Source organism: Oncorhynchus clarkii, chromosome 12 (genome assembly GCF_045791955.1).
Source record: "Oncorhynchus clarkii lewisi isolate Uvic-CL-2024 chromosome 12, UVic_Ocla_1.0, whole genome shotgun sequence".
In the NCBI taxonomy this organism is placed as follows: Eukaryota; Metazoa; Chordata; class Actinopteri; order Salmoniformes; family Salmonidae; genus Oncorhynchus; species Oncorhynchus clarkii.
The window spans coordinates 89,614,532-89,642,476 of record NC_092158.1 but is presented as its reverse complement, the minus strand read 5'-3'; the positions used below and the strand labels follow the sequence as shown (position 1 = coordinate 89,642,476).

The following is a 27,945-nucleotide window of genomic DNA, read 5'->3' as shown; positions in this document are numbered from 1 at the left end:
TTGAATGACAACAAAGACTAAATTGAAAAATCCCTACTGTTGACCAATCATGGACGAAGGGGCGTAGACTTCGGCTCAAAACTTCTGCTTGCATCCAGAAAAATGTTGTGCCTGAACAGCCTAAAAAACCTTCACCAATGTCCAAAACAAACAACGTCACAAAATGTCATCATAATATAAGCACAAACTCTTCCGAACTGTTTTGGCTGGGAAGCATGCGGACACCTTAAGAAAACCAAGTAATTTTATAGTTTGGGTGAACTACCCTTTAAAAGTGAAATCTCTGTATCAGAGTCTCCATACAGACAATGTTAGTGAGTTTGTGTGTCCTCTTAAACAGTGACAGTAATGTTATTGTGTTGGCATCCATCAACCAGTGATATCTGTGTTTCAGTGATATACATGTGTATAGCTTGTTCTTGGTCACAGCCTCCTGCTCTCCAGCTGGAAGTCCGCTTTCTGTTTCTGTTTCTCCATCATTGTCTCCAGCTCTGTGGATTTGCGGACATCCTAATAGAAATGGAGAGAGAGACCGAGAAAGAAAGGAAGAAATACAGTCTGTTAAGGCGCTAGTAGTTACTTTGCTAACATTAGGGAGCTAGTAGTTACTTTGCTAACATTAAGGAGCTAGTAGTTACTTTGCTAACATTAGGGAGCTAGTAGTTACTTTGCTGACGTTAAGAAGCTAGTAGAGTTACTTTGCTAACGTTAAGAAGCTAGTAGAGTTACTTTGCTAACGTTAAGGAGCTAGTAGAGTTACTTTGCTGACGTTAAGGAGCTAGTAGAGTTACTTTGCTGACGTTAAGGAGCTAGTAGTTACTTTGCTAACGTTAAGAAGCTAGTCTGTAGCAAAGCACAGTAATGAAAGGTCAAGTCACTAATGGTTGGTCAGATTATAAAATGTGAGTGAACTACTCTCACTTCCAGTGAGACAGTATGTGCTGTGATATTGTAGTGAACTCAGGGGGAAGCCCAGACTGGGACTCCAACCCAAGTCCAGCTAACACCTAGCAACCTCGTCAAGAGGTTCAGACCTCTTGGCGTAACGGTCATTACCCCCTTCCTTCTGGAGAGTGTATCCCCACGCTTTACCAAGTCCCTCATGTGTACACACCTCTCCGATGGAGGTGCCTTCCTTGAGTCATCCCCCTTCTGACATGTAGTCCTGGCCACAGTGTAGCAAATTCAGGGATAGCCCAAACCGGGACTCTAACCCTGGTCCAGTGACTGTCAAGCTAACACCCTAACCATTACACCAAGAGGTCTGAACCTCTTGAGGAAGTCTCTAGGTGTTGGATTAAGGTTCTACAATATATTGGTTAGATTCCAAAATGGAAAATGACTCACTTCATTCCCTTCATTCAATAAAACAGAAAGTATAGTCCGTTTAACATAACTTGACATTTTAAACAACCTTGTCCATCCAACAATATATTGTATGAGATTCATGTGTTACACATCTAACACCAGTCCGTCATTAGAAGTATTAATTCATCTACACCCAGAAACTCCCAGAGACTCCCAGTCACACTGAATAGGAAAGAGGAGAGAGAAGGAGGGATGGAAGAGGAGAGAGAGGAGAAGGAGGGACGGAAGAGGAGTGAGAGGAGAAGGAGGGAGGGAAGAGGAGAGAGAGGAGAAGCAGGGAGGGAAGAGGAGAGAGAGGAGAAGGAGGGAGGGAAGAGGAGAGAGAGGAGAAGGAGGGAGGGAAGAAGAGAGAAGGAGGGAGAGAAGAGGAGAGAGAGCGGGAGAGAAGGAGGGAGGGAAGAGGAGAGAGAGGAGAAGGAGGGAGGGAAGAGGAGAGAGAGGGAGAGAAGGAGGGAGGGAAGAGGAGAGAGAGGAGAAGGAGGGAGTGAAGAGGAGAGAGAGGAGAAGGAGGGAGGGAAGAGGAGAGAGAGGAGAAGGAGGGAGGGAAGAGGAGAGAGAGGGAGAGAAGGAGGGAGGGAAGAGGAAAGAGAGCGGGAGAGAAGGAGGGAGAGAAGAGAAGAGAGAAAAAAGCATGGGAACCAAGGATCTATCTATAATGTGAGAGTTATGTCAACCAGAAGAGAAGGAATCAGAGGGAAATGAGAAATAAGAGGATTAATGAGGAAGTGATGTGTTTTGATACAACACTATAAGAGTTGTGATGAGAATGGGGTTGCCAGTGTATGAGGCTGCCAGTGTATGAGGCTTCCAGTCAATAGGGTTGCCAGTCAATAGCATTGCCAGTCAATGGGGTTGTCAGTCAATGGGGTTGCCAGTCAATGGTGTTGCGAGTTAATAGGGTTGCTTGTACCTCCAGTAAAGCCTTCTGCACCATCATCTGGCTGTACACTCTGGCACCCTCCTCTGGTGAAAACATACGCAGGTCCTCTTTACTCAGGGCGAAGAGCTCAGCACCAGTGAGTCTCCCCAGCAGTGTTACTGTCCTGAATGGAGAGAGAGATAAGGAACAGTAAGGTGGTTAGAAGTGTTACTGTACTGAACGGAGAGAGATAAGGGACAGTAAGGTGGTCAGAAGTGTTACTGTCCTGAATGGAGAGAGAGATATGGGACAGTAAGGGGGTCAGAAGTGTTACTGTCCTGAATGGAAAGAGAGATAAGGGATAGTAAGGTGGTCAGAAGTGTTACTGTCTTGAATGGAGAGAGATAAGGAACAGTAAGGTGGTCAGAAGTGTTACTGTCCTGAATGGCGAGAGATAAGGGACAGTAAGGTGGTCAGAAGTGTTACTGCCCTGAATGGAGAGAGAGATATGGGACAATAAGGTGGTCAGACATGTTACTGCCCTGAATGGAGAGAGAGATAAGGGACAGTAAGGTGGTCAGAAGTGTTACTGTCCTGAATGGAGAGAGATAAGGAACAGTAAGGTGGTCAGAAGTGTTACTGTCCTGAATGGAGAGAGAGACATGGGACAGTAAGGGGGTCAGAAGTGTTACTGTCCTGAATGGAGAGAGCGATGGGACAGTAAGGTAGTCTTTATTATGGCCATGTTAGAAAGGATAGACGTGTGACAGAAGTATAGTGTATATCAAGTATACTGTAGTAGATTGAACTAGCTCCACTACACCCACTCACGGCTCAGTGAAGCCCTTCCCTCTCAGCCAGCCCTCTACCTCCGCAGGAGGGGAATGGTAGTCCAGGGGGGCCGAGGTGTCTGTGGTGCGGGGGATCACTAGGGGACGGATGGAGCCCGCCCTGCCGTTGGCCAGCCGCTGGAGGAGCTCATCGTTCACCATAAAGCCTGTGTACAGGGGTCACACACACATTTAATGTCAGTTAAGAATGTGTACATACTGTATACGCACACTGTTACAAGCATGTTCTCACTTATAAACATGTATTCTATCACACACACACAACTACACACACACACGCACGCGCACATGCACACGCACGCACGCACACACACACACACACACACACACACATTGAATACACATTGACTACATAGCTTTAGGGTTAGATATTACATTGACTACACAGCTTTAGGGTTAGACATTACATTGACTACACATTGACTACACAGCTTTAGGGTTAGACATTACATTGACTACACATTGACTACACAGCTTTAGGGTTAGACATTACATTGACTACATTGACTTGGACTGCACAGCTTTAGGGTTAGACATTACATTGACTACACAGCTTTAGGGTTAGATATTACATTGACTACATTGACTTGGACTACACAGCTTTAGGGTTAGACATTACATTGACTACATTGTCTTGGACTACACAGCTTTAGGGTTAGACATTACATTGACTACATTGACTTGGACTACACAGCTTTAGATTTACATTACATTACATTGACTACATTGACTTGGACTACACAGCTTTAGGGTTAGACATTGACTTGGACTACACAGCTTTAGGGTTAGATATTACATTGACTACACAGCTTTAGGGTTAGACATTACATTGACTACATTGACTTGGACTACACAGCTTTAGGGTTAGACATTACATTGACTACACAGCTTTAGGGTTAGATATTACATTGACTACATTGACTTGGACTACACAGCTTTAGGGTTAGACATTACATTGACTACATTGACTTGGACTACACAGCTTTAGGGTTAGACATTACATTGACTACATTGACTTGGACTACACAGCTTTAGGGTTAGATATTACATTGACTACACAGCTTTAGGGTTAGACATTACATTGACTACATTGACTTGGACTACACAGCTTTAGGGTTAGACATTACATTGACTTGGACTACACAGCTTTAGGGTTAGACATTACATTGACTACACATTGACTACACAGCTTTAGGGTTAGACATTACATTGACTACATTGACTTGGACTACACAGCTTTAGGGTTAGACATTACATTGACTACACATTGACTACACAGCTTTAGGGTTAGACATTACATTGACTACACATTGACTACACAGCTTTAGGGTTAGACATTACATTGACTACACATTGACTACACAGCTTTAGGGTTAGATATTACATTGACTACACAGCTTTAGGGTTAGACATTACATTGACTACATTGACTTGGACTACACAGCTTTAGGGTTAGACATTACATTGACTACACATTGACTACACAGCTTTAGGGTTAGACATTACATTGACTACATTGTAGTCATTTAACCCATTTTACCAGAGGGATCTAGAGTGGGTGGATATTGTCAGGAGGCTTAGCAACATGATACAGAACATGCAGGTATAACACAACCACTAAACCTTTAGAAGTAGCCAGCCGGTCTGCAGTGCTATGAACAGAAAACACAGTGTCTGATAAGAGTAGTGCTATTCTGAATCCCAAATGGCACCCTATTCCCTATATAGTGTACTATTTCTGGTATTGAATTGTAAAAAAAAAAGAGAAGTGCACTATATAGGGAATAGGATTGTTAAAACAGCCACCCATTCAGATTTAGTATTTCTCTATACACCCCTAGTTTGTCCCTTTATTTAGAATGCCTGACAGCTCATCAGTCAATCACCCCTAACTTTCTACCCAATCAGAGGCATTCTCTTCCACCTGTTGGTTGTAAGTCCCGCCTCCAGCCAGTGAGTTGCAGTGATGGAAAGTTTGGCTCTTTTTACTGACTCGGATCTTTCAGACTCGTTCAGTCAAAAGAACAAATGTTTCGACTCATTAGGTTCATTTGAGTCAGTAATGCCCAGAGCGTGCAGGACCCCCTACCGACGAACAATGAACTGAAAACTCAAAAAAGTAATGATTCTATAAGCCTCTCATTCACATGTTGTTCACCATAAGGGGCTTATTGGAGCTGTGTGACTGAGACATGTCAAAGGGTTAAAACATCTATGTTTACTGATCGCTAAACATACAAATAAAAACATTCTTGATATATTTGAAACGAGGTCTACTTGTGGCCACAACCGGACTAGATTGTGAACGACTCTTGGACTAGATTGTGAACGACTCATGGACTAGATTGTGAACGACTCTTGGACTAGATTGTGAACGACTCTTGGACTAGATTGAGAACGACTCTTGGACTAGATAGTGAATGACTCTTGGACTAGATTGAGAACGACTCTTGGACTAGATTGTGAACAACTCTTGGACTAGATTGTGAACAACTCTTGGACTAGATTGAGACCGACTCATGGACTAGATAGTGAATGACTCTTGGACTAGATTGTGAACGACTCTTGGACTAGATTGTGAACGACTCTTGGACTAGATTGTGAACGACTCTTGGACTAGATTGTGAACGACTCTTGGACTAGATTGTGAACGACTCTTGGACTAGATTGAGAACGACTCTTGGACTAGATTGAGAACGACTTGACTGCCATGAGGGTGATCAGCACAATGTGGTTCGTGAAATGCAGCCCCTAAACGATTCATTCTCCAGTTCGGGTTTGTTGTTGTGTATGTTTTGGTTAAACTAAGGTAGGTCCGTCATACCATTCAATAATCAATGATTTGCCTTCATTTTTGCACCATGCGATCAATGATTAGTTCTAAACATGTCTTTTTCTTCTCTATGCTCATGATTTATTTCCCCAATGACATGATGACAGACAGTTGGTGGTCGGAGTACATCTCTGGAGCCGCTGAGCCGGAGGGGCGTGTATTAATCCTGCTGTAGGACTCATTGAGGCCAGTACTAGCAGGCCAAACAGACGACTAAAATAAAAGAGTCACACAAAAAATAAAAATCGTGACTCTCGAGTCAGTAAAAGTGGTCGTTCAAAAATAACTAATCGTTATTCAACCTGCACATAAATAGTGAGGTGGAGACAGAGAACAGATCGTTTGTGAGTTCTCCTCAGAAGTATCAAGACAAGTTCTAAGTTGCACCATGTTTAGCTGTATTTGTGCTGCAGAAAACAAGTGAGGATTACCAGTACATGGTGTCTATGACATGCTGTCTGTCAGGGGATAAAGTCATGTGGTACCTTTGTAGTGTGTATGAGATCATCATCATTGCTAGCTAAGTAGCCAGTTAGTATAGACTACAGCCAGCCAGGCTAACTAGATACCTTTTTATGTGTCATGAGTATTTCAGGTACATTATGTCTATAAGACAGACATATCTTAGTTATAGTGGTTACTTTATGTCTATAAGACAGTCATACATTAGTTATAGTGGTTACTTTATGTCTATAAGACATAAATATCTTTATTATAGTAGTTACATTATGTCTATAAGACAGTCATATTTTAGTTATAGTGGTTACTTTATGTCTATAAGACAGTCATATATTAGTTATAGTAGTTACTTTATGTCTATAAGACAGTCATATATTAGTTATAGTAGTTACTTTATGTCTGTAAGACAGTCATATATTAGTTATAGTAGTTACTTTATGTCTGTAAGACAGTCATATATTAGTTATAGTAGTTACTTTATGTCTATAAGACAGTCATATCTTTATTATAGTGGTTACTTTATGTCTATAAGACAGTCATATCTTTATTATAGTGGTTACATTATGTCTATAAGACAGTCATATATTAGTTATAGTAGTTACTTTATGTCTATAAGACAGTCATATCTTAGTTATAGTAGTTACTTTATGTCTGTAAGACAGTCATATATTAGTTATAGTAGTTACTTTATGTCTGTAAGACAGTCATATATTAGTTATAGTAGTTACTTTATGTCTATAAGACAGTCATATCTTTATTATAGTGGTTACTTTATGTCTATAAGACAGTCATATCTTTATTATAGTGGTTACATTATGTCTATAAGACAGTCATATATTAGTTATAGTAGTTACTTTATGTCTATAAGACAGTCATATCTTAGTTATAGTAGTTACTTTATGTCTATAAGACAGTCATATATTAGTTATAGTGGTTACATTATGTCTATAAGACAGTCATATATTAGTTATAGTGGTTACTTTATGTCTATAAGACAGTCATATATTAGTTATAGTGGTTACTTTATGTCTATAAGACAGTCATGTCTTTGTTACAGCAGTTATATTCTATGCAGAGTTAATGTTATACTGTACAGCCTCCTCACTACTGCAGCAGCTTATTAGTCATGTATAGCATGTTGAGTTGGGTTAGTGAGCTATGAAGAGCTAACACGGCTGTCATAGAATGTTGTAGTGTCATGTAAATGAAGAGCTAACACGGCTGTCATAGAATGTTGTAGTGTCATGTAAATGAATAGCTAACATGGCTGTCATAGAATGTTGTAGTGTCATGTAAATGAAGAGTTAACATGGCTGTCATAGAATGTTGTAGTGTCATGTAAATGAAGAGTTAACACGGCTGTCATAGAATGTTGTAGTGTCATGTAAATGAAGAGCTAACACGGCTGTCATAGAATGTTGTCGTGTCATGTAAATGAAGAGTTAACACGGCTGTCATAGAATGTTCTAGTGTCATGTAAATGAAGAGTTAACACGGCTGTCATAGAATGTTGTCGTGTCATGTAGTGTCATGTAAATGAAGAGTTAACACGGCTGTCATAGAATGTTGTCGTGTCATGTAAATGAAGAGTTAACACGGCTGTCATAGAATGTTGTAGTGTCATGTAAATGAAGAGTTAACATGGCTGTCATAGAATGTTCTAGTGTCATGTAAATGAAGAGTTAACACGGCTGTCATAGAATGTTGTAGTGTCATGTAAATGAAGAGTTAACATGGCTGTCATAGAATGTTCTAGTGTCATGTAAATGAAGAGTTAACACGGCTGTCATAGAATGTTGTCGTGTCATGTAAATGAAGAGTTAACACGGCTGTCATAGAATGTTGTCGTGTCATGTAAATGAAGAGTTAACACGGCTGTCATAGAATGTTGTCGTGTCATGTAGTGTCATGTAAATGAAGAGTTAACACGGCTGTCATAGAATGTTGTCGTGTCATGTAAATGAAGAGTTAACACGGCTGTCATAGAATGTTGTAGTGTCATGTAAATGAAGAGTTAACATGGCTGTCATAGAATGTTGTAGTGTCATGTAAATGAAGAGTTAACACGGCTGTCATAGAATGTTGTAGAGTCATGTAAATGAAGAGTTAACATGGCTGTCATAGAATGTTGTAGTGTCATGTAAATGAAGAGTTAACATGGCTGTCATAGAATGTTGTAGTGTCATGTAAATGAAGAGTTAACATGGCTGTCATAGAATGTTGTAGTGTCATGTAAATGAAGAGTTAACATGGCTGTCATAGAATGTTGTAGTGTCATGTAAATGAAGAGTTAACATGGCTGTCATAGAATGTTGTAGTGTCATGTAAATGAAGAGTTAACATGGCTGTCATAGAATGTTGTAGTGTCATGTAAATGCAGAGTTAACATGGCTGTCATAGAATGTTTTAGAGTCATGTAAATGCGTCATAATGCAGAAACCTCATTGGCTAAACTATTTAAATACATGGAGGAAAATGTGTCAACGGTCAGAGGGAGGAATGTGTACCTGGAGGTGGGTGGTGACACTGACCACTATAGACCACCAAACCACAGGCTTACCTTTGTCTCTGTCGCCCCCTGTCATGGTGGAGGGGGACATGCTGTGAGGACGGCGGGGCACGGCGGGGAGGTTGGCCCCTTCTCTGCTGGAGGGGGTGTAGGAGAAGTGCCTTGCAGGGGCGAAGGGCACCTTCTGTCAAACAGAAACACAAACACACAGGGTAACTCAGATGAGTTGGTGAGTATGTGTCTATTAAGCCCAGTTCAGATACAACAGCCGAGATGAGACGGTTTTATGCCATTTTAGAACGGAATTAGCTTGATCTGTTGTAGTTTTAGAACGTCTCATGTTGTCTGCGGTAGTTTCCAAGATTCAACACCTCAAATCTTAGCTAAAGATGAAATGGATCCGTTTAGCCAATCAGAAAACAGTGTGCTGACATTCTGTGTTTAGCCAAGCAGCTAGCTAGCTAACCAAGCAGACCACTAGCTAGTTAACCAAGCAGACCACTAGCTAGTTAACCAAGCAGACCACTAGCTAGTTAACCAAGCAGACCAATAGCTAGCTTGCTGATATTTATCTGACAAGTCACAAAGTGTGTATTTCATAATACTTGTTTGCTACAACAAGTGGGGACTTTGTATCAAAGTTGTATCACATCATTGTAAAGAGGCACCGTTAGTGTGGAAATGGTGTCAACCGTGTGCGTGTGCGTGTGTGTGTGCGTGTGTGCGTGCGTGCGTGCGTGCGTCCATTACCTTGGACTGTCTGAGTGCCACTGGGCTATCCCTATGGTTGTTGTTGAGGGCAGACAGAGGCTCCAGAATGTTGAAGGGAACAAACCCAATCTGGTCAAAGTTATTGCGGCACTTCCACCAACGATTTGACGACTCAATCACCTAGAAGAGAGAGGATTCGAATTAGGATTTTTATTCATAATATGGAATTGTGATCCACTTGTTATAAATAATGTGTTCGCTCTATGTGTTCATGGCCATGTGAGATATACTGAATCAAGACAATAAAGCTCACAGAATGGAATTAATTTGTGAGAACTGTTTAAGTAAGGAGGATAATTCAATACATGTGAACTTCTGTAAATTATAGTTGAGTGACACAAGGAGACCTTATAGGCTCTGGTCAAAGGAAGCGCACTATATAGGGAGTAGGGTCTTGTTTGAGACTCAGACAGTATTTAACATGCAATTCACACATTATTATAGTGTTGTCATGTAGTACAAACATTCTAGAATAAAAACCTCCAGAGTTTCTCCCTGCAGCACGGAGAGTTCACTGCTGTTCCTGGCAACAAAGCCGTAGCTGCAGCTGAACATTCTCTCGCCCTCAGGTGGGAGTTCACTGCCATCTCTGGAGGAGAAACAGACAGTCCTAGGGTCAATCTCAGTTCTATCAGACAGTCCTGGGGTCAATCTCAGTTGTCAGACAGTCCTAGGGTCAATCTCAGTTGTAACAGACAGTCCTGGGGTCAATCTCAGTTGTCAGACAGCCCTGGGGTCAATCTCAGTTGTAACAGACAGTCCTGAGGTCAATCTCAGTTGTCAGACAGTCCTGGGGTCAATCTCAGTTGTCAGACAGTCCTGGGGTCAATCTCAGTTGTCAGACAGTCCCTGGGGTCAATCTCATTTGTCAGACAGTCCTAGGGTCAATCTCAGTTGTCAGACAGTCCTGAGGTCAATCTCAGTTGTCAGACAGTCCTGGGGTCAATCTAGGTTGTCAGACAGTCCTGGGGTCAATCTCAGTTGTAACAGACATTCCTTGGGTCAATCTCAGTTGTCAGACAGTCCTAGGGTCAATCTCAGTTGTCAGACAGTCCTAGTGTCAATCTCAGTTGTAACAGACAGTCCTAGGATCAATCTCAGTTGTATCAGACAGTCCTAGGGTCAATCTCAGTTGTCAGACAGTCCTAGGGTCAATCTCAGTTGTCAGACAGTCCTGGGGTCAATCTCAGTTGTCAGACAGTCCTAGGGTCAATCTCAGTTGTAACAGACAGTCCTGGGGTCAATCTCAGTTGTCAGACAGCCCTGGGGTCAATCTCAGTTGTAACAGACAGTCCTAGGGTCAATCTCAGTTGTCAGACAGTCCTGGGGTCAATCTCAGTTGTCAGACAGTCCTGGGGTCAATCTCAGTTGTCAGACAGTCCCTGGGGTCAATCTCATTTGTCAGACAGTCCTAGGGTCAATCTCAGTTGTCAGACAGTCCTGAGGTCAATCTCAGTTGTCAGACAGTCCTGGGGTCAATCTCAGTTGTCAGACAGTCCTGGGGTCAATCTCAGTTGTAACAGACATTCCTTGGGTCAATCTCAGTTGTCAGACAGTCCTAGGGTCAATCTCAGTTGTCAGACAGTCCTGGGGTCAATCTCAGTTGTCAGACAGTCCTGGGGTCAATCTCAGTTGTCAGACAGTCCTAGGGTCAATCTCAGTTGTCAGACAGTCCTAGGGTCAATCTCAGTTGTATCAGACAGTCCTAGGGTTAATCTCAGTTGTATCAGACAGTCCTAGGGTCAATCTCAGTTGTATCAGACAGTCCTAGGGTCAATCTCAGTTCTATCAAACAGTCCCTGGGTCAATCTCAGTTGTATCAGACAGTCCTAGGGTCAATCTCAGTTGTAACAGACAGTCCTAGGGTCGATCTCAAATCAAATCAAATCAAATCAAATTTTATTTGTCACATACACATGGTTAGCAGATGTTAATGCGAGTGTAGCGAAATGCTTGTGCTTCTAGTTCCGACAATGCAGTAATAACAAGCATCTAACTAACAATTCCAAAACTACTGTCTTGTACACAGTGTAAGGGGATAAAGAATATGTACATAAGGATATATGAATGAGTGATGGTACAGAGCAGCATAGGCAAGATACAGTAGATGGTACCGAGTACAGTATGTACAAATGAGATGAGTATGTAAACAAAGTGGCATAGTATAAAGTGGCTAGTGATACATGTATTACATAAGGATACCGTCGATGATATAGAGTACAGTATATACGTATGCATATGAGATGAATAATGTAGGGTAAGTAACATTTATATAAGGTAGCATTGTTTAAAGTGGCTAGTGATATATTTGCATCATTTCCCATCAATTCCCATTATTAAAGTGGCTGGAGTTGAGTCAGTGTCAGTGTGTTGGCAGCAGCCACTCAGTGTTAGTGGTGGCTGTTTAACAGTCTGATGGCCTTGAGATAGAAGCTGTTTTTCAGTCTCTCGGTCCCAGCTTTGATGCACCTGTACTGACCTCGCCTTCTGGATGATAGCGGGGTGAACAGGCAGTGGCTCGGGTGGTTGATGTCCTTGATGATCTTTATGGCCTTTCTGTGACATCGGGTGGTGTAGGTGTCCTGGAGGGCAGGTAGTTTGCCCCCGGTGATGCGTTGTGCAGACCTCACTACCCTCTGGAGAGCCTTACGGTTGAGGGCGGTGCAGTTGCCATACCAGGCGGTGATACAGCCCGCCAGGATGCTCTCGATTGTGCATCTGTAGAAGTTTGTGAGTGCTTTTGGTGACAAGCCGAATTTCTTCAGCCTCCTGAGGTTGAAGAGGCGCTGCTGCGCCTTCTTCACGATGCTGTCTGTGTGAGTGGACCAATTCAGTTTGTCTGTGATGTGTATGCCGAGGAACTTAAAACTTGCTACCCTCTCCACTACTGTTCCATCGATGTGGATAGGGGGGTGTTCCCTCTGCTGTTTCCTGAAGTCCACAATCATCTCCTTAGTTTTGTTGACGTTGAGTGTGAGGTTATTTTCCTGACACCACACTCCGAGGGCCCTCACCTCCTCCCTGTAGGCCGTCTCGTCGTTGTTGGTAATCAAGCCTACCACTGTTGTGTCGTCCGCAAACTTGATGATTGAGTTGGAGGCGTGTGTGGCCACGCAGTCGTGGGTGAACAGGGAGTACAGGAGAGGGCTCAGAACGCACCCTTGTGGGGCCCCAGTGTTGAGGATCAGCGGGGAGGAGATGTTGTTGCCTACCCTCACCACCTGGGGGCGGCCCGTCAGGAAGTCCAGTACCCAGTTGCACAGGGCGGGGTCGAGACCCAGGGTCTCGAGCTTGATGACGAGCTTGGAGGGTACTATGGTGTTGAATGCCGAGCTGTAGTCGATGAACAGCATTCTCACATAGGTATTCCTCTTGTCCAGATGGGTTAGGGCAGTGTGCAGTGTGGTTGAGATTGCATCGTCTGTGGACCTATTTGGGCGGTAAGCAAATTGGAGTGGGTCTAGGGTGTCAGGTAGGGTGGAGGTGATATGGTCCTTGACTAGTCTCTCAAAGCACTTCATGATGACGGATGTGAGTGCTACGGGGCGGTAGTCGTTTAGCTCAGTTACCTTAGCTTTCTTGGGAACAGGAACAATGGTGGCCCTCTTGAAGCATGTGGGAACAGCAGACTGGTATAGGGATTGATTGAATATGTCCGTAAACACACCGGCCAGCTGGTCTGCGCATGCTCTGAGGGCGCGGCTGGGGATGCCGTCTGGGCCTGCAGCCTTGCGAGGGTTAACACGTTTAAATGTCTTACTCACCTCGGCTGCAGTGAAGGAGAGACCGCATGTTTTCGTTGCAGGCCGTGTCAGTGGCACTGTATTGTCCTCAAAGCGGGCAAAAAAGTTATTTAGTCTGCCTGGGAGCAAGACATCCTGGTCCGTGACTGGGCTGGATTTCTTCAATTGTATTTCCTTGATTCCTTGATTCCTTGATTCCTCAAGTCCAATCTCCTCGCCAACTTCTCAGCCATATTGGATTAGAAGGTTGACGGTCCCTCCCCTCTGACCTAATTGAGAATTGAGGAAAGATGAATTTGCCACCCTTCTGCCAAAGCATGCACTTGCCCACTCCCTATCATGGTGAGTTTCCAACGTTGGTAAATCCATAATGGGGAATGTGCACATGAAGAGACGGGTGTAGATTAATGAAACTCCCATTGAACTGTGTGATCAGTTTGTGTTACATGTCATTTAACTGTGTGATCAGTTTGTGTTACCTGTCATCTAACTGTGTGATCTGTTTGTGTTACCTGTCATCTAACTGTGTGATCAGTTTGTGTTACCTGTCATCTAACTGTGTGATCAGTTTGTGTTACCTGTCATTTAACTGTGTGATCCGTTTGTGTTACCTGTCATCTAACTGTGTGATCAGTTTGTGTTACATGTCATTTAACTGTGTGATCAGTTTGTGTTACCTGTCATCTAACTGTGTGATCTGTTTGTGTTACCTGTCATCTAACTGTGTGATCAGTTTGTGTTACCTGTCATCTAACTGTGTGATCAGTTTGTGTTACCTGTCATTTAACTGTGTGATCCGTTTGTGTTACCTGTCATCTAACTGTGTGATCAGTTTGTGTTACCTGTCATCTAACTGTGTGATCAGTTTGTGTTACCTGTCATTTAACTGTGTGATCCGTTTCTGTTACCTGTCATCTAACTGTGTGATCAGTTTGTGTTACCTGTCATCTAACTGTGTGATCAGTTTGTGTTACCTGTCATCTAACTGTGTGATCAGTTTGTGTTACCTGTCATCTAACTGTGTGATCAGTTTGTGTTACCTGTCATCTAACTGTGTGATCAGTTTGTGTTACCTGTCATCTAACTGTGTGATCAGTTTGTGTTACCTGTCATCTAACTGTGTGATCAGTTTGTGTTACCTGTCATCTAACTGTGTGATCAGTTTGTGTTACCTGTCATCTAACTGTGTGATCAGTTTGTGTTACCTGTCATCTAACTGTGTGATCAGTTTGTGTTACCTGTAATTTAACTGTGTGATCAGTTTGTGTTACCTGTCATCTAACTGTGTGATCAGTTTGTGTTACCTGTCATCTAACTGTGTGATCAGTTTGTGTTACCTGTCATCAAACTGTGTGATCGGTTTGTGTTACCTGTCATCTAACTGTGTGATCAGTTTGTGTTACCTGTCATCTAACTGTGTGATCAGTTTGTGTTACCTGTCATCTAACTGTGTGATCAGTTTGTGTTACCTGTCATCTAACTGTGTGATCAGTTTGTGTTACCTGTCATCTAACTGTGTGATCCGTTTGTGTTACCTGTCATCTAACTGTGTGATCAGTTTGTGTTACCTGTCATCTAACTGTGTGATCCGTTTGTGTTACCTGTCATCTATCTGTGTGATCAGTTTGTGTTACCTGTCATTTAACTGTGTGATCAGTTTGTGTTACCTGTCATTTAACTGTGTGATCAGTTTGTGTTACCTGTCATCTAACTGTGTGATCCGTTTGTGTTACCTGTCATCTATCTGTGTGATCAGTTTGTGTTACCTGTCATTTAACTGTGTGATCAGTTTGTGTTACCTGTCATCTAACTGTGTGATCAGTTTGTGTTACCTGTCATTTAACTGTGTGATCAGTTTGTGTTACCTGTCATCTAACTGTGTGATCAGTTTGTGTTACCTGTCATCTATCTGTGTGATCAGTTTGTGTTACCTGTCATTTAACTGTGTGATCAGTTTGTGTTACCTGTCATCTCTCACACACAGATGTTGTTTCTTTGTAATATTGATGGTGTTTTGAAAAACAGTAGGACTGTTCATTACAGCGTGGAATAAAGAGTTAATAACATGGGAGTAAAGGAAACTAGTTTTAATGACTTACTGTTTTACTATATTAATGATGTAATTAATATATAATTAATATATAATGTTATATATTATATGTGAAATATATAAATAGTAGAAAAGTAATAACTTTTAAAAAAAACACCCCTCTGTTTTATGGACACAGGAAGTTATTGGATCCAAGCACTCTATCATAAAACTTAGTGAAAGGTGAAAGGTGCCACAATCAGTGGTGAAACTGTGTTTCTCGTGAACTGTGTTTATCAGTAAACAAAAAGCATTACAGCAGTTATTGGGGAAGTCAGAAACGTACGATTCGTCAGTGTGCTGGACTGAGCTGGGTCCTTCCTCAGCCTGGTCAGGAGGGTCCTAAATTAGGGAAGGAATAAGAAGGAATGATTACATAATTACATCTAATCAATTACAATCTAAATACGATACCTCTACACTGTACAGTTCCACTAGACAATGCTACAGTAAGTATACCTCTACACTGTACAGTTCCACTAGACAATGCTAGAGTAAGTATACCTCTACACTGTACAGTTCCACTAGACAATGCTACAGTAAGTATACCTCTACACTGTACAGTTCCACTAGACAATGCTACAGTAAGTATACCTCTACACTGTACAGTTCCACTAGACAATGCTACAGTAAGTATACCTCTACACTGTACAGTTCCACTAGACAATGCTACAGTAAGTATACCTCTACACTGTACAGTTCCACTAGACAATGCTACAGTAAGTACACCTCTACACTGTACAATTCCACTAGACAATGCTACAGTAAGTATACCTCTACACTGTACAGTTCCACTAGACAATGCTACAGTAAGTATACCTCTACACTGTACAGTTCCACTAGACAATGCTACAGTAAGTACACCTCTACACTGTACAGTTCCACTAGACAATGCTACAGTAAGTACACCTCTACACTGTACAGTTCCACTAGACAATGCTACAGTAAGTACACCTCTACACTGTACAGTTCCACTAGACAATGCTACAGTAAGTATACCTCTACACTGTACAGTTCCACTAGACAATGCTACAGTAAGTACACCTCTACACTGTACAGTTCCACTAGACAATGCTACAGTAAGTACACCTCTACACTGTACAGTTCCACTAGACAATGCTACAGTAAGTATACCTCTACACTGTACAGTTCCACTAGACAATGCTAGAGTAAGTATACCTCTACACTGTACAGTTCCACTAGACAATGCTACAGTAAGTATACCTCTACACTGTACAGTTCCACTAGACAATGCTACAGTAAGTACACCTCTACACTGTACAGTTCCACTAGACAATGCTACAGTAAGTACACCTCTACACTGTACAGTTCCACTAGACAATGCTACAGTAAGTATACCTCTACACTGTACAGTTCCACTAGACAATGCTAGAGTAAGTATACCTCTACACTGTACAGTTCCACTAGACAATGCTAGAGTAAGTATACCTCTACACTGTACAGTTCCACTAGACAATGCTACAGTAAGTATACCTCTACACTGTACAGTTCCACTAGACAATGCTACAGTAAGTATACCTCTACACTGTACAGTTCCACTAGACAATGCTACAGTAAGTACACCTCTACACTGTACAGTTCCACTAGACAATGCTACAGTAAGTATACCTCTACACTGTACAGTTCCACTAGACAATGCTACAGTAAGTATACCTCTACACTGTACAGTTCCACTAGACAATGCTACAGTAAGTATACCTCTGCACTGTACAGTTCCACTAGCCAATGCTACAGTAAGTATACCTCTACACTGTATTGAAGAGCGTCCTGTTTGTGCTGTGACTTGATTGGGTCCTCCCAAAGTTGACCTTCTGGGTCAAAGGCCTCAGGCTGCCATCCATCCAGAAAGACAGGTGAGTATGGAGGGACAGACTCAACAAGCTGGGAGCTGGGAGAGAAAGAGGCCAAGGGTCAGGACTTGTCTTGAGCCTTGTCTATGGATGACAATGTGCATATGAACTACACACAATCATACAGATGCCTTATCTTAATTTGATAATCCTGTTGTTGCAGGAATTTTCCTGCTCAGCAGGAAATCTTTACTTGTAGTGTATTCCAGGGTTAAAAAGGCTTCTAAAGTTTGTATTTTCCATTTTAAATGTCTTACTTTCACCCTGCAAAAAATGTCTAACTATAATCTACACAACAACACACATTTCCTGTTGCTGCAGGATTATTTTCCTGCTTTGTGAATCATGCTCAAATTAAGATACTGCATCTGTACAGCAATAAGCACAGACATCATAGCAGTACACACACACACACACACACACACACACACACACACACACACACACACACACACACACACACACACACACACACACACACACACACACACCAGTTTCACCTATAGTTCAGTTGGTAGAGCATGGTGCTTGTAACACCAGTATAGTGGGTTTGATTCCCGGGACCACCCATATGTAAGATGTATAATGCATAAATGACAGTAAGTCGGTTTAGATAAAAGCATCTGCTAAATAGCATATATGATTATATTACCAGTGTAAGGTCCAGTTAGGCCCTAGGGAGATCCAAAGCTCCTTCTCTTCATCGGTCAGGTGTTTCTGCAGTAGAGACACAGCACCACTGGTCAAGGCTGGACTGACCACAGTCGCCCCCATCTCTGGCCCGTCAGTAGTCTTCACCATCTGAAACCAGAGAGCGAGAGAGAGACATGGATCGATATCAGACTTAACACTGATGTCCACCTGTGACACAGAGACAGATAGACAGACAGACAGATAATCATACAGTATCACCACAGATAGAACAATGAACCAGATATTTCAACAGGTGAATGTGAAGCATCCGATTGGCGTTTCCACTCACTACCAAATATGGTCATGAGAGGAAGCTCATTGGCCAGCAGTGGAAGAAGATAGAGCGAGATTGATTTTGGCTGACATTCTGCTAATTTTCTCATTGCTGAAACATTTGATCTCTATAAAGTTTTCTGTTCCCAAAACTATAATTTGTTACGAACAGAGTGGACTAAGTTTTGTAGACTTTTCCGTTTGCCAAAGTTTCTAAAATGTGCGTTGTTTAGAAGGAGTGCAAGGGTGGATGGAGTTATTGCACATGCACACTTCACAGATAGCATTGCTGGTTAGGTATCCTGTGGCTGTGCTGATAAGGAGTGAACATCTAGCCTGGTCCCAGGTATGTTGGTACAGCATTGTCAGCAACCAATGGAGTTGGCCACTACAGAACACACAGATCTGGGATCAGGCCAGTAAATACCTACCAAGACCAGTGGACAGATCTGGGACCAGGCTAGTAAATACCTGCCAGGCCTTGTGGACAGGTCTGTGATCAGGCTAGTAAATACATACCAGGCCCAGTGGACAGGTCTGGGACCTGTGCACAGGTCTGGGATCAGTCTAGTAAATACCTACCAGGCCCAGTGGACAGGTCTGGGATCAGTCTAGTGAATACCTACCAGGCCCAGTGGACAGGTCTGGGATCAGTCTAGTAAATACATACCAGGCCCAGTGGACAGATCTGGGATCAGGCTAGTAAATACATACCAGGCCCAGTGGACAGATCTGGGATCAGGCTAGTAAATACATACCAGGCCCAGTGGACAGATCTGGGATCAGGCTAGTAAATACATACCAGGCCCAGTGGACAGATCTGGGATCAGGCTAGTAAATACATACCAGGCCCAGTGGACAGGTCTGGGACCTGTGGACAGGTCTGGGATCAGTCTAGTAAATACCTACCAGGCCTAGTGGACAGGTCTGGGATCAGTCTAGTAAATACCTACCAGGCCCAGTGGACAGGTCTGGGATCAGTCTAGTAAATACCTACCAGGCCCAGTGGACAGGTCTGGGATCAGTCTAGTAAATACATACCAGGCCCAGTGGACAGATCTGGGACCAGTCTAGTAAATACATACCAGGCCCAGGGGAATAAAGACGTGATGCACCAGCTCCCCAGAAGACGGCTCTGTGATGGACGACTTCAGGCGGTCCTGAAAGCAAAATAATGGAATCATAATAATCATAATATTTATCCTAAGCAACTTAACAGTCTCGCTGCATATATTTGATGTACGGCTGGTCCTGGGAATGGAAGCCTGCCGATGCTAATGCTCTACTAACTGAGCTACAGATAGTAAAACGGAGGACTGAGATTCTTTTTCTAAAGGGAAAACAGAGATCTGTATTTTTATTACATGATAGGACAGATGTAGGAACATATTGGGAGATAGACAGAGGGCAGACAGATGTAGGAACATATTGGGAGATAGACAGAGGGCAGACAGATGTAGGAACATATTGGGAGATAGACAGAGGGCAGACAGATGTAGGAACATATTGGGAGATAGACAGAGGGCAGACAGATGTAGGAACATATTGGGAGATAGGCAGAAGGTAGACAGATGTAGGAACATATTGGGAGATAGACAGAGGGCAGACAGAGGAAGGAACATATTGGGAGATAGACAGAGGGCAGACAGATGTAGGAACATATTGGGAGATAGGCAGAAGGTAGACAGATGTAGGAACATATTGGGAGATAGACAGAGGGCAGACAGATGTAGGAACATATTGGGAGATAGGCAGAAGGTAGACAGATGTAGGAACATATTGGGAGATAGACAGAGGGCAGACAGATGTAGGAACATATTGGGAGATAGGCAGAAGGTAGACAGATGTAGGAACATATTGGGAGATAGACAGAGGGCAGACAGAGGAAGGAACATATTGGGAGATAGACAGAGGGCAGACAGATGTAGGAACATATTGGGAGATAGGCAGAAGGTAGACAGATGTAGGAACATATTGGGAGATAGGCAGAGGGCAGAAAATATGTAAGGATGCTGGAACCCCGTCTCCAAGGGGACATGTGTTGTCCAGAGTCGAGAAGGTTAGCACTACACCAGACCCCGGAGTATACTGAGGTGAGAAAATTAGAAAGAAATTAGCCTTTCATATGAAAGATTGATTTTGTGTGACAGAGAGGGACAATGGACAGAAACAAATGCCTCTGTTAGTCCACTACATGGGCTCACCAGCAGACAGAAGGAGTACTTGATTTTCTGAAAAATGTCAACAAACTCCTCCTCAGGTGGAGGGCAGGCTTTCAGGGTCAGCAAATCATCTGCACACAAAACACAAAACAATCAACTACTATGATGGGGATTCATCAATGAAATAACATGTAACAATAGTACCCAGAAACCATGTACAACTTTATTAATTTCACTAGACCCTTCCTCCTGCTAGACCCTTCCTCCTGCTAGACCCTTCCTCCTGCTAGACCTTTCCTCCTGCTAGACCCTTCCTCCTCCTAGACTCTTCCTCCTACTAGACCCTTCCTCCTGTTCATCGCTTCTTGAGGTGCCTCTGTACAGTTCCACTAGACAATGCTACATTAAGAATACCTCTACACTGTACAGTTCCACTAGACAATGCTACAGTAAGTATACCTCTACACTGTACAGTTCCACTAGCCAATTCTACAGTAAGTATACCTCTACACTGTACAGTTCCACTAGACAATGCTACAGTAAGTATACCTCTACACTGTGTTGAAGAGCATCCTGTTTGTGCTGTGACTTGATTGGGTCCTGAGATTGCTACATGAGTTTTCTTACTTTTAAATTAATGATATGTGCCCATTGATTATTGAAGAATATAACTTATAAATGAGCCATACCCCATCAGAACCCGAAATATATTTTTTACCTCCAATGTTTGTAAACAATGCAATTGTAAACAAACACTGTATAGCCAAAAAACATGGCTAAAACTATTATTTTGGTCTCATTTTTGGTATCATCTATTTTTGAGAGGTGAGAGTGGTTACATTCCTCCAGCCCCATCCGACAGCTGTTTACCACCTTTAATATCTCTCTCTCTCTCTCTCTCTCTCTCTCTCTCTCTCTCTCTCTCTCTCTCTCTCTCTCTCTCTCTCTCTCTCTCTCTCTCTCTCTCTCTCTCTCTCTCTCTCTCTCTCTCTCTCTCTCTCTCTCTCTCCTCTCTCTCCCACTCCTGCCCTCTCTCTCTCTCTCTCTCTCTCTCTCTCTCTCTCTCTCTCTCCCTCTCTCTCTCTCTCTTTCTCACCATCCTGCTTCTCTTTCTTCTTGCTTTTTCTGCTCTTCCTCTTCGTCTGGTTGAGGATGCTCTGAGCCTCAGCAGCCTGCTGCAAGCGTCCCATGAAGCGCTCCACGTCATCAAAACAGTGGTTTAGGATCTCCTGAAGGAAGAACACATCCCAGCTTAACCAGACACATCAATGCATTGGTCTGGTGAGAGCAGCCATGCACACACACACAAAGAATCACAGACACACACACACACACCTGCACATGCACACACACACAAAGACACACACAGATACACACACGCACAAACACAAAGACACACGCACACACACGCACGCACACAAGCGCGCGCACATACACACACGCACATGCACACGCACACAAAGACACACACACAAAGACACACAAGCACATGCACACACGCACACAGACACACACACACACATGCACACAAACACACACACACAAAGACACACAAGCACGCAAACACACACGCACACATGCACACACACACAAAGACACACAAACACACACACAAAGACACTCACACACATGCACACACACATTTGCATACATACTGTATGAACACACAAATACAGATACATACCACCTCTCTCTCTGCATGTCCTCGAGATGTGTATTTTGGCTCACTACTGGCCCCATTCACTGACGAGAGATATAACATAGATGTCAGTTTAAACAACACACACACACATGCACGCACACATACACATAGGGTGCACACACATACACACACACACACACACACACACATGCACGCACACATACACATACAGTGCACACACATACACACACACACACACACACATGCACGCACACATACACATACAGTGCACACACATACACACACACCTTTGAACACCTTTGTGTAGCCATGGGAAGGAAGTTGACCATCATGGGGCATGACTCTAACACCTGATGGCTTCCTAGAACGTACTGGGGGTGGTGTCCCAGACATCTGAGAGAGAGAGAGAGAGGAGAGGAGAGGAGAGGAGAGGAGAGGAGAGGAGAGGAGAGGAGAGGAGAGGAGAGGAGAGGAGAGGAGAGGAGAGGAGAGTGTGTGTGTGTGTTTAAAAATATATATTTCACCTTTATTTAACCAGGTAGGCAAGTTGAGAACAAGTTCTCATTTACAATTGCGACCTGGCCAAGATAAAGCAAAGCAGTTCGATACATATAACAACACAGAGTTACACATGGAGTAAAACAAACATACAGTAGAAAAATAAGTCTATATACAATGTGAGCAAATGAGGTGAGATAAGGGAGGTAAAGGCAAAAAAAAGTAAAGAAAAAAAGTAAATACAATATAGCAAGTGGAAGAATGTGCAAAGTAGAGATAGAAATAATGGGGTGCAAATGAGCAAAATAAATAAATACAGTAGGGGGAGAGGTAGTTGTTTGGGCTAAATTATAGATGGGCTATGTACAGGTGCAGTAATATGTGAGCTGCTCTGACAGTTGGTGATTAAAGCTAGTGAGGGAGATAAGTGTTTCCAGTTTCAGAGATTTTGTAGTTCGTTCCAGTCATTGGCAGCAGATAACTGGAAGAAGAGGCAGCCAAAGGAAGAATTGGTTTTGGGGGTGACCAGAGAGATATACTGAACCTGCTGGAGCGCGTGCTACAGGTGGGTGCTGCTATGGTGACCAGCGAGCTGAGATAAGGGGGGACTTTACCTAGCAGGGTCTTGTAGATGACCTGGAGCCAGGGGGTTTGGCGACGAGTATGAAGCGAAGGCCAGCCAACGAGAGCTTACAGGTCGCACTGGTGGGTAGTATATGGGGCTTTGGTGACAAAACGGATGGCACTGTGATAGATTGCATCCAATTTATTGAGTAGGGTCCTGGAGGCTATTTTGTAAATGACATCGCCGAAGTCGGGGATCGGTAGGATGGTCAGTTTTATGTTTGACAGCATGAGTGAAGGATGCTTTCTTTGCGAAATAGGAAGCCAATTCTAGATTTAACTTTGGATTGGAGATGTTTGATGTGAGTCTGGAAGGAGAGTTTACAGTCTAACCAGACACCTAGGTATTTGTAGTTGTCCACATATTCTAAGGCAGAACCTTCCAGAGTAGTGATGTTGGACGGGTGGGCAGGTGCAGGCAGCGATCGGTTGAAGAGCATGCATTTAGTTTTACTTGTATTTAAGAGCAATTGGAGGCCACGGAAGGAGAGTTGTATGGCATTGAAGCTCGTCTGGAGGGTTGTTAACACAGTGTCCAGAGAAGGGCCATAAGTATACAGAATGGGGTCGTCTGCGTAGAGGTGGATCAGAGACTCACCAGCAGCAAGAGCGACATCATTGATGTATACAGAGAAGAGAGTCGGTCCAAGAATTAAACCCTGTGGCACCCCCATGGAGACTGCCAGAGGCCCGGACAACAGGCCCTCCGATTTTACACACTGAACTCTATCAGAGAAGTAGTTGGTGAACCAGACGAGGCAATCATTTGAGAAACCAAGTCTATCGAGTCTGCCGATGAGAATGTGGTGATTGACAGAGGCGAAAGCCTTGGCCAGGTCAATGAATACGTGTAATGGTGATGCCATCAATAAGTATTTTTGTTATAGTCCTTAAGACGTCAGCATGCTTCAGTTCGTCTGGCGGCTAGTCCGAGTGTGCTTGCATACTTCCCCAAAATACTTTCGCTTGAAAAACGAGAAAAAAAGCGTCAATAGTACTGTTTGTCCATTTTGAGACCCTGTAGCCAGAATTCACTTCCTCAAAATAGTAATCTGTTAATTTTGACGTTCTTGCCGAGGAGATCTTAGTCGCGCAATTTTACATATCAATAAATTAGTCTAGCGACCAGCTATCTAATTTAAATTTGATCTACTCCCTATGGCAAAATATGCAGAATTGCAGGAATTTAACTAAAAACATATAATATATTGATGTTGGCAGACCTAAGAGCAACTGAGGTCCCTCATGATGAATTCAGTTTTTTTGTGGCCCGACCTCCATCAGTTACCCATCCCTGATCTACACTGATCCACTTCCTTCAGATCTGTAATGGCTCAATAGGTAGGGACTAGCACTTAGATTAGGACAGAGATTCAATCAAGGCGTAGGGACTAGCACTTAGATAAGGACAGAGATTCAATCAGGAGGTAGGGACTAGGATTTAGATTAGGACAGAGATTCAATCAGGAGGTAGGGACTAGGATTTAGATTAGGACAGAGATTAAATCAAGAGGTAGGGACTAGGATTTAGATTAGGACAGAGATTAAATCAAGAGGTAGGGAATAGGATTTAGATTAGGACAGAGATTAAATCAGGAGGTAGGGACTAGGATTTAGATTAGGACAGAGATTAAATCAGGAGGTAGGGACTAGGATTTAGATTAGGACAGAGATTAAATCAGGAGGTAGGGACTAGGATTTAGATTAGGACAGAGATTAAATCAGGAGGTAGGGACTAGGATTTAGATTAGGACAGAGATTAAATCAGGAGGTAGGGACTAGGATTTAGATTAGAACAGAGATTCAATCCGAGGCAGGTTGTAGCGCATTTGACATTAACCTTTGGTGACTAGAACTTGCAACCCCCCAAAAATTCCTAACTTTATGCAAACGTCAGCACTTCAACCGTGCAATAACCAAATGGGGGAGGGAAGCTCTCACTAGCAAGCTTTGACATAGACTACCACCATGTGTTCAGAAGGCAGTACAACCATAGACTACCACCATGTGATTCAGAAGGCAGTACAACCATAGACTATCCCCATGTGATTCAGAAGGCAGTACAACAACGATAGACTATCACCATGTGATTCATTAGGTACTGTACAACCACGGGGGGATTTCATTTTAACTGCCCAGTCAGATCTCACCAACAGGGGGCAGCAGTGTAACTGCCCAGTCAGATCTCACCAACAGGGGGCAGCAATGTAGCTGCCCAGTCAGATCTCACCAACAGGGGACAGCAATGTAACTGCCCAGTCAGATCTCACCAACAGGGGACAGCAATGTAACTGCCCAGTCAGATCTCACCAACAGGGGGCAGCAGTGTAACTGCCCAGTCAGATCTCACCAACAGGGGACAGCAGTGTAACTGACCCGTCATATCTCACCAACAGGGGACAGCAGTGTAACTGCCCAGTCAGATCTCACCAACAGGGGGCAGCAGTATAACTGCCCAGTCAGATCTCACCAACAGGGGGCAGCAGTGTAACTGCCCCGTCAGAATACAAAAGGTAGAAAAGTTAAGAAGAGAAATACAGTCGGTTGTCTTATGACAACACAATGCTTAACAGAGACATACATAACGCATTGGACATTACAAATATATTGCAGAAAGTCAGGTCAAAAGTGCATCAGCACGAAAGTAAAACAAAAACTGCCTTTTGGATGAAGTACCTTGGTCAAGGGCACAACGGCAGTAGATGGCACATGAGATTGTAGCAGTTCTCATCTCACTTATCTCCTGTAAACTCTTCCACATACAGTACATACACCCTTAACAACATAAATAACTGACTTTTGAAATACCGTGAGGTATTTTACTAGGCAAGTCAGTTAAGAACAAATTCTTATTTTACAATTACGGCCTACCCCGGCCAAACCCTCCCCTAACCCGGACAACGCTGGAACAATTGTGCGCCGCCCTATGGGACTTCCGATCACGGCCGGTTGTGATACACCCCGGGATCGAACCAGGGTCTGTAGTGACGCCTCTAGCAGTTTCATTAACTGAAAACAGTGGAAGATGGAGATCCCTCTACTACCTGTACTGTAAAAATAAAAATACAACAACAAAAAACAGGAAGAGGCCTGAGGTGTGCGTCACATTGTCACATTCCCTCAGCTGACAGTGAGAATGCTGTTTAGCATTCCAATGTGTGTGCATGTGTGTCTGTGTGTGGGTCACTGACAGATTCAGTGCAATGACATCATAGACCAAATCCATAATCACAGTTATTTTCCTGATATTGACTTCTTCTATTGAAATCCATAAGGCTGATTTAAAAAATGTATTTTAAAGAAAACCGTGTGTCAAAATATGTTTCTATAATTCTGATCAGACAGTCTGCCTCTAAAGGGTACTGTCAAGATACCCTGCCCCTTTTAACAATGTATTGACTTTAACTCACATGTCAAACTCATTCCACGGAGGGCAGAGTATTTTTTGCTCCTCCCTTGTAATTGGTTGATGAATTAAGGTTACTAATTAGTAAGGAACTCCCCTCACCTGGTTGTCTAGGTTTTAATTGAAAGGAAAAAAAACAAAAACCAGCAGACACTAGGCCCTCCATGGAATGAGTTTGACACCCCTGGTTTAACTGGTCCTTACTCTGCTCATCTCTCTCTCTGTCTCTCTTTCTCTCTCTCTCCCCTTGTCTATATTCACAACAACTACACACGACTGACAGTCCTGTCTAACCTCACACCAAACTGTTCATGATGGTCTTCACACCTTTCTCACACACACACACACACACACACACACACACACACACACACACACACACACACACACACACACACACACACACACACAGGGTATAATCCATATAGAAATTGTCAGTACCTTTTGGTGTGTGTCTGCGTGTATTCCTCCAGCCCAGTCCAACAGCCTTGTCTGTCTACTGTCACATCCTGCTCTGTTTACACCAGTCTGTCTGTCCCTCCTTCTGGAGATATGCAAGAACGAGAAAAACAAGTCTAGCCTTCCTCTCTCCACAAATCTCACTTGGTTTCTCTCTCTCTCTCTCTCTCTTTCTCTCTCTCTCTCTCTCTCTCTCTCTCTCTCTCTCTCTCTCTCTCTCTCTCTCTCTCTCTCTCTCTCTCTCTCTCTCTCTCTCTCTCACACACACACAGACACAGACACACTCACACACACTTTCTCTGTGACACAGTTCTCTTAGTTGTTGCCTGTGCTAAGGGCTGATCTGATCTGAATCTGAAATATAAATAAGCCCTGCCATGCAATCTCCAATGACAAACACGTCTGTTTAAATATGTTTTCCTGTTCTTAGTAGCGTTGTTATCAATGAATGTCTAAGTGTCACCAAACACCTACATTTTCAAAACATGATATTGCCTTGCAGTACAATTCTTCAAATGGTAGAAGTTGTGTGTACGTATGGACATGGCCCGAGGTGTCTGTGGAGATACTTTCCTGTCTAGTTCAAAAATTGAATAAATATCCACCTTTCCAGGAAAAGGAAAACTGGAGCACGAAGGTTTGGAGTCTTTTCTTGTGCGTATGCACCTTTAATACATGATAATAAGATGAGATGTATTTCATTGTTCGTTAACTTACAGAGAACATAAACATCTCTATGCTCACAACTCAGACACACACATCCTGAAGGTCTGGAAGCTATGGGTCGATGGAGGTCCCAGGGCTGTGATCATTT

General features: G+C 43.1%; 1 protein-coding gene across 2 annotated transcripts; it reads right to left on the bottom strand.

Moving 5' to 3' along the window:
* Positions 1–27,348, bottom strand: LOC139421615 (epidermal growth factor receptor kinase substrate 8-like protein 1). 2 transcript variants are annotated; one of them, XM_071172674.1, is made up of 15 exons: positions 27,114–27,348; positions 22,432–22,537; positions 22,166–22,224; positions 21,578–21,710; positions 20,524–20,612; positions 19,405–19,479; positions 18,006–18,154; positions 17,247–17,391; positions 15,769–15,824; positions 10,131–10,239; positions 9,630–9,770; positions 8,931–9,063; positions 3,059–3,224; positions 2,279–2,411; positions 1–510 (listed from the first exon to the last, which is right to left on the bottom strand). In XM_071172674.1, the coding sequence occupies exons 2-15, from the start codon at positions 22,535–22,537 to the stop codon at positions 424–426; spliced, it is 1,581 nt and encodes a 526-aa protein (XP_071028775.1). In that variant the 5' UTR covers positions 27,114–27,348; the 3' UTR covers positions 1–423. The 2 variants fall into 2 exon arrangements, with proteins under 2 accessions (XP_071028775.1, XP_071028776.1); XM_071172675.1 differs by having other exon boundaries at positions 22,432–22,515.
* Between the last annotated feature and the right edge of the window lie 597 nt (positions 27,349–27,945).